The 12,855-nt window shown below is 32.7% G+C and overlaps 1 protein-coding gene across 1 annotated transcript in view; it reads left to right on the plus strand.

The window, feature by feature from the left end:
* Positions 1-7,525: 7,525 nt before the first annotated feature.
* Positions 7,526-12,855, plus strand: part of LOC106478259 (solute carrier family 13 member 5-like) — a 20,508-nt gene continuing 15,178 nt past the window's right edge. The window contains exons 1-3 of the mRNA XM_013938791.2: positions 7,526-7,639; positions 11,919-12,068; positions 12,398-12,513. Coding sequence (XP_013794245.1) covers positions 7,526-7,639; positions 11,919-12,068; positions 12,398-12,513 — 380 coding nt within the window. The remainder of the gene's footprint in view (positions 7,640-11,918; positions 12,069-12,397; positions 12,514-12,855) is intronic.

Genomic DNA, 12,855 nt, shown 5'->3' on the forward strand with positions numbered 1-12,855 from the left:
CGTTACCCATATATTTCAATTTATTCAAATTAAACCTTACTCCTTTCATAAAGTTACAATATTATTATTTTTTGTTTACAAATGATCGTTAAATACAAAAGACAAAACATTTGAATCTGTATTCCAAGTGATTTTGATCATAAATAAAAAGAAGCTAACAAGTTTTGGTATTCAACGAAAAGCCTCCTGGTCAGTGACTTATGTCAAGACATTATAGATCTGAAACCTTAAAATTATACACTTCTAGTTCGAAATTCGAAATGGACAAATAAAGAAGGGCTCGGGTAAAAATATTTGCAGTCTCAGTGGTATTTATCACAAATATTGGATTTAAATGCTTCCCCAGCTTTCGAGATTTAAACTGTAAATGCTGTTAAAAGTTATATTTTTGTTAATAAGGTTAAATTTGATAACTACTTAGTTAACAGTGCCATTTTAATTGACGAACTTTCCCCCTTCTTTAGTGAATTTATCTACTTAGAGAATGTTAGTTTTTTTGCTCTTTACTATTGTAAACTTACAAAATATTTAAAGATTGGTAACTTCAACAATGAATTTACATTACCTAGGAAAAGAAGGGATTCTCATAGCAGAAAAAAATACAAAACTACGTTTTATGTTGTCTTTTGTGAAAAATCTTTGACGCTTTCACACAAAGATTAAAAAGTAAATAAAACTAGTCCTTTTTTGTAGAGTAATTAATCAACATATAAATAAGATTACCCTTGTTCTATAAAATTATCAAACAGAAATAGAGAATAGATTCGAAATGACCTAAATAGTATGGTATTGTTTAGAGTAATGAATTTCACAATAATCACCTTTTTTAACGATAAGGATATTCAGACTGGGTCGACTAACAGAACACTGTGGTGAAGAGCTGAAACAAATAGGCCAATAGGTCGACAGAATTTCTAAGTTGTAATTAGAACGTTTGCAGTCCGCTTTGTTTTGTTTTCAGAGAGTATGTGATCTTGATATAAAATGTAGTACATTTAAAGGCGATATTGTATCACAATCACTAGATGGAGGCCTCTTTCGAAGTGTGACATAAGCTACTATAAACATCTAAGTAGAACGTCTTACTAATATAAATGAATTACCTCAAGTCGTCTAACTGCTATGTTAAACTTATCAAATGTATGTTTGTAAGTCTAGTTCACAGTGTTCTGATTTAGTGTACCCATCGTCACAAGGATTTCGGGTTAAACGAGGTTAAATCCAACATAATTTTATCGATCGGCATGTTCATATTGTGTTACCAACTTGGGCATATTAGTAAATTAACCTGTACCCTCTTTGAATTAACGGCTTTTAACTTTATTTAGTTGTTAATAAATCCGCTTAATAATAATGATTAATTAATTGTGACGGTATAGTAATATGTTATTCAAACACCTGAAGTATTTTAGGTTATTAGTGGTGAGTAAAAGATTATACATAAAAACCAAATAAAGTTTTTGATTTGATTTTTCTCATCAAAGTCCATTTGTTTTCATCATTAATGCATCATGTAAGGCTGTATGAAATGCGTTACTTCCATATTAATAAATGGTGTATCCTGTACATTAACGGTTTTCGTTACGATAAATTTCTGTTTTATAAAACTCGACCAAGTTACCAAATCTTTCTGTTTTTTGTTTGTTTTTTCCGTGGCTTATGGTACGAAGATGGGATGACTTCTTGTCCTTTAACAATATTTGCTGTTTCATCACTGGGAATGTGTTCCTTAGGTAGACGACCAATATAATACACTGGTGATGCTGTAGAAGTGGTTTTAACGGGAACCTCGGACTATTCAACGGATTGATTTACTTCTCATAAACATCTTCTTTGAGATTAATCTGTTGCCATCATACCTCGAAAGATTATCATTATGGATAATCTTTTAGGGTATCCATTTTTGTGGATCTACTCTCTCTCGCCTTAAGTTGGATGTCTGTAATATATTGTGCTTCAATCCTTGTTGTCACTGGTAATCCAACCTTCGGTGGTCTAATTGTGTCGTACGTAGATATTTCCTGGTTATAGGCTGCAAAAAATTACATCTGTGCATTCTTCCTCTGTGACAGTTACCCTTATGTCATGTTGTGTAAAGAAGCTTCTCGCCATGAGAGTGTTTTCTAGCTTTTCTCCTGCTGAAATCTTATGATCAGTTGCCGTTGCCATCACTCCATCTCGTTGCATACTCCCTGTTTACAAGTTTCCACCTTTCATTACCAAATTAGGCTGAACAATGGTAACTGTATAATCAATGTAAATCAACATGTTATAAGGCTTCTAATCAATGTATGCATGGACAGGTTTCTTATAACAATAACCTCCTTATACCAGTTGGGGTAAATGGAATATTCACAGCTAAGCTTTCCCCCCCCTTAATTCAAACTAATTTTTGTTTTCTGAATTCTGGTTAGCTCTTTATTGTTCCTTTGATCAGTTTAGGCTCTGGGCCTCATCCTCAATTATCTGTTGATTTATCACAGTCTCAGCTGTAACGCACACGTTTTTCACACTTATAGCACTTCCCCTTTTTCTATTATTCGATCTTTATAAATAACGCTAAATAGTTTCTTACTTGCTTTCTTCGTTCGTTCGACACTTTTCGTTTCTGTCGTACTTCGTTGAAACACATACTCAATATTCCCAAAAATCAAGTAACAGATAAATCGTCTAACAAACTGACTAATTCGATAATCAAATCAAACCACTGCAATACTCACAAGTCAGCCACTCATTGTAAGAGACTCACAAAATCATTAATTAACTAACCATATAAAACGTGAGATGGTCAGTTATTTAATGATTTTGTGAGTCTGTTAAAATGAGTGACTGACTTGTGAGTATTGCAGTGGTTTGCTGATCCAAGTTGTGCTGATGAGCAGAAACTGCAGTACACAGCAGAGGGTACGGCCAATCAAAGAATACATTAGATCTCTACATCACAGATTCTCTTTTCAATAATTACCTCTATGAAATAGAAAAGAAAAATTTAGCATATATATAGAATCATTAAACAGTTCGCTATATAATACCGAATAATGAATTCGACGAAAAGTCATAACATTATTCACATACCTAAATTAATTTAAGTTACTACGTGGTAAAGTAAAATGGACTCAAAACCTCATAGATAATATCAAGCTTAGTTTTAATTTTAAAATAAGACTGACATATTATAGCTCTAAAGGCTTAGTTTCAACACCAGAATATAACTGGTTATCAATTCTCTTTCACCGTTTGTCTAAAGACAGAGCCAGACGCTCCTTCCACGGCCTAGAGAATTAAATGGAAAAAATATTGTAGTTCAACCTAAAAAACCAGGATGAAAAGTATTTAGGATCAACAGTTACGTCATTCATGATACTAATTTGACGTCTTTTATATTTCACCACGAGACTGTATATATATATATATATATATATATATCTTCATTTTCTAGCCAATTTATCATTTTTGATTTCGAAAACAAATACAAGTTTAATTTCTTTTTGGGGAGAAAATCGTTCACGCAAATCAAGAAAATGTTGATTTGTTTTGGTTTTTTTCTATTGGAAGTGAAAGTTAAACGATATTTTAAGCAGAATCTGAATGGAATAGTTTTAGAAAATTAAATGGAATTTATTCCAAGAATCTCAGCGCTATATGCCAAATATTTAACAGAAAAGCGGGAAGAGTAGGTGGAGGTAGATGTGATTTCATTTCATACGATATTTAGTATGTGATATTTTTCTTTCACAACCACTGACGCTTAACTCCATCCGCATGATTGTGGTACGGATGTAACACTGATGGTCATAATTGTAAGGCTCGTGTACAGGAACTGATCTTTCGAGTGTATGAATACAATTAAAATAACATTATAAAGGTATGTGTAGAAAAAAGATAAAATAACATTATGAAAGTTGTGAGAGAATTTGAAAATTACACTTTGTAGGTTTTCGATTAAAAGAAAATAATCGCGTGATGTAACACACCCAGAATATAAAGAATATTTTAATATAAAATGGCGTAACGCCTCACACCAATAAATGATGTTTTAGATATAGTGATGTAATTCTTCATGGAAATAACATATATCTTAAATATATTGGTGAATTGTCTGTTTATTTGTAGTTAAACACAAAGCTATACAATGAACTATTTTGTGTTTTGTCTACAAGGGGTATCGAAACCTGATTTTGAACGTTATAAGCTCCTAGACTTACCAACGAGCCACTGGGAGTAATAGTGGTGTAACGCCTGACGGTAATAAAAGGTATCTTAAATTGGTTTGTTTATTTGGTTTTTGTTAAGCACAAAGCTACACAATGGGCTATCTGTGCTGCGCCCAATACGGGTACTGAAACCAGATTTTTAGCATTATAATTCTTCGGATTTCCCGCCGAGTCACCGGGAGACATTTTTAAATAAAATTTTGTAAAGCCTTACTACATATTAATTATATTGGAGTAACACCTCATAATAAACGATATCTTAAATAGAATGCTGTAAAGCCTTACCATTTATTAAATAGAGTGGTGTAAGGCTTCACACCGATAAATAATATGGTAGTCTATTGATTCATAGAAATTAACAGTGAAGTACGACATTTCTATAATAAGGAACGTTTTTTTTGGGGGGGAAATAACTTAAGAAAATGAGCATGCAAGTCATAACTTTACTACAGATTAACAGCATGAGGATCAGCATTGTCCCCACAAACTTTCTAGAGCAAACGTTGAAATCGTTGTACTTGATCTTGTACATTACCATACCTGTTTGTATTGATCATAAGATTCTAAGCCTAACAGATGCAGGGAAACTAAGAGAAACACTGTACAGAAAATGTTATTTTAACTCACACGATGTAACAGACGCCAACATTCGCAAATTTTTTGTAAGACTACACACATTCAAAAGGTACAGAAGGGTATTGTTGTTTCATAATATCAAATTAGTTTAGTGAATGCAAATGGTGCAAGCTATCAGAAAACCTGAAATTGAGAAACTGAAGTGGACGAAAAAATGTGTTGAAACCAGTTTTTTTAAATTTCAAGTCTTCTGATAGTTTGTCCAGTTACTGTGGTTTTCCAAGAACTGCCACACACGATGTACTGTGTTCTTTTATTTCATATTAGTTTAATCCAGTTTCTAATACATTTTATTGATAATATGTGTCCAGAATTAGTATAGTATTTGTAAGCTGACAGGATAAATAAATCACAAATAAAGAAGTTGAAGAACTTGAGTGTTTTTCAGAATATACAACAAGCTTTATCAAGTGTATAAAAACAACGGCCACTCTTGGAAACCACGCAGAACTCACCTTGTGTGGTACATAAAGCTAGGAAATTCCAAATAAATCGTTTTAACTAGTCTACTTTATTTTACTATTATCAAATGGGTTCTAACCTGTTCCTTTATCACAAAAATGTGGTTGTGATACGTATCAAACAACTTCTTACACGAGACATGTGGAGTGCTGCTTATAACTACGTCACGATTACATTTCCTCTAGAACAATGAGAATGAATAACTTTATCGTGACGATATACTTCAATAGTGCCCCTTCGAGTTGTGTCGAGACCCACTTTAACTTTAGAGACAGGTAACTTTTAGCAGGTGCAATAAATATTCAGAAACATAAGATTGTAATTCTCTTTTATTTAATTTTTTTATCATTCGAAATTCATTAGCAGCATTCAGTTTAAAATTCATTTAAAATTTATCAATAGTGTCAACTTTTATCCCGTATAACTTATTTCTAACAAACAAGTTAATCAGACTTGTGTCTGGAAGACAGAAATAAATAATGCAAGCAGTAACGGACAGATGTACATTACTTGAACATTGCTGCTACGTGGTTTACAAATTCCTGTTTTGTACAAGTTGTACAAATGTGACGGTTTTAGTACTGCTAACAGAGAGTGTTTCTTTTTAACCATCCTGCTATACAGGTTTAAGAAACGTTTTCATAATTTGTTGTACAATTCTAGATAATGAACAGTTAAAGACACAATGTTTTCCTTTTATGGTTACGTAGAAGAGAAAGATTATGTTTCAAAGCCTCTTTTTCTAATATGGTTTGATTTAGTATGATATCTTTGTGGCAACCGTCACATCTGTAGAGGCAGTGATTGAAGGTTGATTACGAGTTGTAGAACAGTGTGTAACACAGATTTGTTAAGGAGAAATATCAGGTCAGTGTGAAACACAGAGTTTGTTCAGAATGAGATGTAGAACAACGTGTAACTTGGTTTTTGTTCAGAATGAACAGTACAACAGTGTGTAACACGGATTTTATTAAGAATGAATAGTGGAACGGTATTCAACATAGATTTTGATAAGAAAGGTTTGTAACAAAACGAGTTAGTAATATAAAATTTTGGGTTGCTCAGTAGTGATATGTAATGAAAAGAGAAACAACTGTCTGACGTTAGAAGAAGCTGCTACTTTATCTAATATAAAGGTTTAAAAATTAATCCTCTGAATCATACACATGCTATAATAGAAATGGTATAATAATAACACTACTTCAATGACCAACGAATGCTGTAAAAAATGGGAGAACCACACAGTCTCTCCTAGGGAATGGACCAGAGATTTGAATCTCGTTAGGCCTAGTGAATCATTAACTAAATAATTTGATAGGATGTGTACGTTACATTTAATGCAATATTATACCTGATAGCTATTTAGTTATTTCGTATTAGCCCAAAATACTCTATGACTTGTGAAAAGAATTATCAATAGTTGTCAACTCAGAAAATTCACGTGCTGTAAGACACTATTCCAAGAGCTAGAAAGACCCGTTTAAGAAGTGTATTTTCAAGAAAAAGTTTCATTGAGAATCGTTTTGATAATATAAAGACAAAATAATGTCTTGCAGAAAAGAATATTGAATGTTAAAGAATAGACTAAGAAGTAAAATTATTTACAAGAATATTTACCAGTTTAAAAGACACTTAAATGTAAAAAACAATATATATATATATAAATCATTTTATTAATCTGCATCATAAGGATGCTTGACAAATACGTCTAGATAAAAACACTAACATGCGAAAGAACCGTGTTAATGTTAATGTCGATGTAAAAAGCTAGCTAAGTGTTACTTCAAAGCTGGTAATGGTCAGTAGGCTTAACACGTCACGCATAGTCCCATATTCTACTATCCCCCTTCCTTCCTTTGCCTCTTCAGTTGAAGGATGTCAACCAATCACAAACTTTCAGAGATACCATATATCCTTTCGTTATCTCTGTAGGCTAAATAGCGCCAATCAGAAAGTTATGTTCGCATATAAAGAGAATCTAAAGTGGACTGTGAGAATCAGAAGGTAGACAGGCATCCACGCGACTTTCAACAATCTGCTCTACAGAAATCATTGCATAGCGAGAGACAGCAAGTTGAACAGCAACAGACAACAGGCAGAACGTTGACAGAAATAGGTCTGAATGTCAAATTCTTAGGACAAATCAAGACTTTAGAAACTAAACAAACAGCAAGATTGGAGTACAACCAAAGTGCCTTTTGTGTACTGACATAATGATACTCCGAATAGCGGCAGTCTTTCGTTCCTTCCGTTACTCCTGGCGACTTATCTTCGGACTGGCCGTTCCTCTTCTTCTTCTTCCATTACCACTGGTAATTGGTACTCAGGTGAGTGTTGATCAGTGCAGTGAATACAGTAATAAGCTGATTAGATTATCTTTCATTGTTCCATTAGATCTCGCGATCTTAGGACCTTCTAACCTTTTGACCTTAATCAGTAATTTCTCCATTGGAATGTTCCCTTCACCGGATGTGTCTTATATTTTAATCAAATCTTTGGTTCCTTATTTTACTCATATTATAAGGTTTTTAGATATTGTAAAAAAAAAGAACCGTGCTTTAAAACCTTAAATGTACCATTATAAAAAAAATACTTCATATAAGATTTCGTAGAAACTGAAACAAAATTTATCATACCAGTTTAGGTATATCGAAGATAATGTTTAAAACAAAGAAATATATATTTTAAACACTGGTACTATACTAACATACCCACTAATATTAACACACGTAATTGAAATTGTATGGAACAATAATAACGGTAATTGTGCTGTTTCTTATATATTATATTGTTAAAGTAACATCGAATGTTCTTGTACAATTTACTGTAGTAAGATAAAGTTAGATATGATATTTGGTTTCAAAGTTACTTGATATATTTTTGTTACTTTAAGCTGTTTGGTATTATTAGAAACTTGTGTTCTATTTGCACCGTTCTGAAATTAGAAAGAAATTAAGTTTTATTTATATTGTTCCGAAGTCGGGAATTTAAATCTCATTGATGTTGATCTGATACGTTTTATAAATCAAGTATAAAGAGCGACTAAAGTTTCATCACTTCATTTTGAATATTTTGGTACTTGATTCAAGTTTTACTAAGTTTTACCAGAAAGTTCGTTATTTGATGTATAAGTGACTCTGGTTCAGCATTTTTCTTAATAAAACATTAACATTGTTTTTAGATCACTTTCTGCTACTCCCGCCAAAACACTGAAAAGAGGATGTCACTCTAAATAGAAATGCCTCAGGTTGATACACAAAGTATTATGAAACGTGTTTCACATGCGTTTTGAGGAAAGTCAAGTAGTTCAAAACACTTATACTGTTGGAAGTCAAAACATAATGTTTCAGTATGAGACACCAATATTTAATATTCATGGTTTGATGTGTTTTTTTTCCTTTAAGATGCTCGAAGGTAGGGAAAGGGGAATGTGATTGCACTCCTAAATGTGTATAAAACGTATTTAAAAAAATAAAAAGAACAGCCTCAGATATCTTAAAAATACGCCAGTTTCAGTGACAATTACAAAATTCTTCGAGAACCAAGCCCCCCGGACTGTTTACACGCTTTTTGTTTTTCCTTCAGAAATGCCCCTCTATAAGTGTGCCCCTTGTTAAAATATCCTTTATGTCTCAGTCTAAATTATTACGGGCGTTTTAAAAGCTGCTGTCCCTTTTGAAATATTAATGATGTTTTTGCCCGTTTATGTGCTTTAAAGCAAAACAATAATATACAGGAACTTGGGAGTTTAAGGCTTATTTCCTAAATTATAAATGTACATATTTTGAATTAACTTGATTTGTTCAAATTTATCTGCATTATAAGATTATTCAAGGTTGGTCTTATTGTGCACTGATATAGTTTTTATATATACTTAAATTATCTACAATTCACTGGAACCAATAATAAAAACAATAGTTTTAAAATTTTGTTTCATCATCAAAGATGTGGATTTAGGCGTAAAAGAAAAGTGAAACGCAATCTATTATTCAATTTGCCACTTTTCACCGGAATATCACCTCAAATCAGCGACCTAGGAGGAAGACAAATGTAAAAACATACTATCCCTCTCATATTGTTTAAGTTACATATGGTGCTTAAGTTTTTCCTTACTCACCATAGTGAAGCAATACATGATTGACTACGTTATATTAAAGCAATCTTGGAGTATCACTATGTCATTTTAGTCCATGGCATACTCTAATTGACAGCCGTACATCTTGACAATATACTTGCAGCATAGTTTCTACTGGCTCTGTAGTAAGAATGTTCTGTTCAGAGCATATCTCTCCTTCCTGCATGCTTTCCGTAAACCATCTAGTATACGAGGACGACGGTTTCCCAGAGCCAATTTCCCAGTCCAATAGTACAGAAATCCACAGACACCACGGGCCGCGATTTGACTGGCATGTTTTCACATATAGTCGCATTAACACCAGTAACTTGAGGTATGCGACGGTTGAACTGATATGTCCTTGAAATAACTTGTGTTCATGTACACGTGACTTGTGTTGCTTTTCCAGAAGGTGAATCTTCTTCGTTATGTTGCATACTGTCGTCAAGAACACGTGGACGGATTTTGCTACTAATATTTGTGTTTGTGAATTTTCGCTTGTTACAAGACGCTTTACTTTGCATATGGGATGTGACTTGTTGCAAGTCTCTTTCTGTGTGGTCCTTGTGTTCCAAGTTGATCCCATTTTTTTTCCAGTGCCGTTCAGTATAGGAGATAATATCTCCGTCTTGGAAATTCTACATCCCTGATGTGAACACATCTTCATGATCTCAGTGTATGAATAATTTGATTCGGATAGAAAGCTGTTGCATACGCTTCCTAAAAACGAAAAAAAAATTGATAGCACCCCACAATGTCGAAACGTTCCACCGCTACTTTATAGCGACTGTTGATATCACATGGCTTGCTGATTTACATGTTCAAATCCCATGTTCAATCCTAATTTATACAGGTAATCAGAATATGCAACATTGATGGTACAAGTGTACAACACTGGATTATTCAACGGACGAGCCATTTAAAGATGATGTAATTTTTATTTCTTCATCAAAATTGCAAAATTCGACGAAAAAGACAAAACCCAGTCTCTGCTTCGATTTTCTACTTGTTGTTGAGTTAATTTGACTTCAGGAGTTTCACCTATAATCAATAGCACCTTCTCGACGAAATTCACGATCTTGCTGATAAAAGAAATAAAATTACACCGAACTTTAAAACAGCTTGTCAGCTGAGTATTTAGAAAAATAAATTATTAGCATTAATGTTAATTATTCTTCAAATATATATATATATGAATATAGGTTCATTATTGTGAGTAAAGGACAAGTTAAACACAATAACAAGAAAAACGTTACTTATAAAAATCCCTAGAATGAAATAAGTGAATCAATTAACAATGAGTAAAACTAAGACTGAGACTGAGGTCACCCTATCATGTATGAATTCATGAACATCAGAAATATGTAAACCTTTATCAAACGTGGATGTTTAGAAAGTGACTTTCATGTTTATCTTTTATTGTATATGTGTAGCAAATTTATTCAAATAAAAACTTTATAAATGTGTATTTTCTGATATTACAAGTCAATAAATATTTGGATGAATAATTCATCTACATTATGTCTACAACTAATGTTTTTACACATAGCAAACACCACTAATAAACTAATGTACATTTAATTTTAGTAATGTTAAGTTCTGTATTATAATATTCACATATAACTTTGTTTCTATAATCGAATACATAAACATGTTTTATTAGACGAAATATAATCATTCAATAAAATATTTACAAAAAACACAAATGTTAATGTTTCAAATAAAAACATAACTTAGTCTTCAATTGAGACGTAATGTTTCTGTTGATCACTCAATACTAAAGCTCATAAATCAAATATAGTTCAAAACGAGGTGAGACATCCTAATTTTTAGTCTTATTTTATGTGAAACCTTTACTTTTAAAACATGTTTTTGCTTAAGATACGTTTCATGCCTCAGCACTGTCTCATGTTTTTACAATATTCTAAGGAATTATTGGAATATGTTTGTTAGCTTGTACATTTCGTTATGCCTACTTTCCTTTTACAGTTTAATTCGTTATGCATATTTTCCTGCTACAATTCAGTTCATTATGCCTACTTTTCTTTTACAGTTTAATTCGTTATGCATATTTTCCTGCTACAATTCAGTTCATTATGCCTACTTTTCTTTTACAGTTTAATTCAAATGTCTACTTTCTTTCCATAATTCAAAGTGTTATATCTATTTTCTTTTCACATTTCCGTTCGTTTTTCCTATTTTTATGTTAATACAATTTGTAATGTCTGCTCTCTTGCATCACCATAACCAGAGTCAATAATCTACCGAAGTCAAACTTAGGTTTCAAGCTATAATTTCCAATTATGTAATTGTGTGTATGGTGAGTGAAGAAAATCGAAAAAGATTTATGATATGACCTCGTAGCTATTGATGGCAATGCTTTATTGTAGCAGTTCTCTTTCTTATGCCTATTTTACTGTCTCAGGTGAATCCGTTATTTTTTTTTCTGAATGAAAAGTCTAATTCACTTATTTTACTTTTCTCTCCACAAGGTGGCTAAGTGTGCATATGTGGTATTATTGATGGCTGCATTCTTCGTGGCTGAACCTGTTCCCATCTGTGTGACAGCCTTACTTCCAGTTTTTCTGTTTCCACTTTTCGGAATATTGAGTACAGCAGAAGCCTGTTATCCATACATGAAGGTAACAATATTCACGTCTTTTGGACAATATTTCCCAGCAAATATTTATTTGGAAAGTTATAAATTTGATTACATATAAATGAAGCAACAAAATAATGATTTCACGTCTTTCAACCTTAAAATTATTTCTATTGCAAGTAAACATTCAATTATTAAGTAAAATGTACAAAAATGAGAAGTATTTTATAGTATGAAGCTTATAATTATCACTAGATCAGCAAAGGAAATTTTGAATATTCCTAGAACTATGTAAATAGCTTTTTATATCTCTAAAACTGTCCATTTATTTCCCTTATATAGTGTAATATTTTAATTGATGTGATCGTGCAGGATACCATGATGATGTTTCTTGGAGGACTTATAGTTGCTGCAGCAGTAGAAGAGTGTAACTTGCATAAGAGAATAGCCCTGAAAGTCCTTCTTCTTCTGGGAACAACTACCAGGTGGTAAGTCATCTCATAATCTCTGTGTAGTTCTGAAAGTCCTTCTTCTTCTGGGAATAACTACTAGATGGTAGGTCATCTCATAATCTCTGTGTAGTTCTGAAAGTCCTTCTTCTTCTGGGAACAACTACCAGGTGGTAGGTCATCTCATAATCTCTGTGTAGTTCTGAAAGTCCTTCTTCTTCTGGTAATAACTACTAGATGGTAGATCATCTCATAATCTCTGTGTAGTTCTGAAAGTCCTTCTTCTTCTGGGAACAACTACAAGGTGGTAGGTCATCTCATAATCTCTGTGTAGTTCTGAAAGTCCTTCTTCTTCTGGGAACAACTACAAGGTGGTAGGTC

Source organism: Limulus polyphemus, unplaced genomic scaffold (genome assembly GCF_000517525.1).
Source record: "Limulus polyphemus unplaced genomic scaffold, Limulus_polyphemus-2.1.2 Scaffold194, whole genome shotgun sequence".
Lineage (NCBI taxonomy): Eukaryota > Metazoa > Arthropoda > Merostomata > Xiphosura > Limulidae > Limulus > Limulus polyphemus.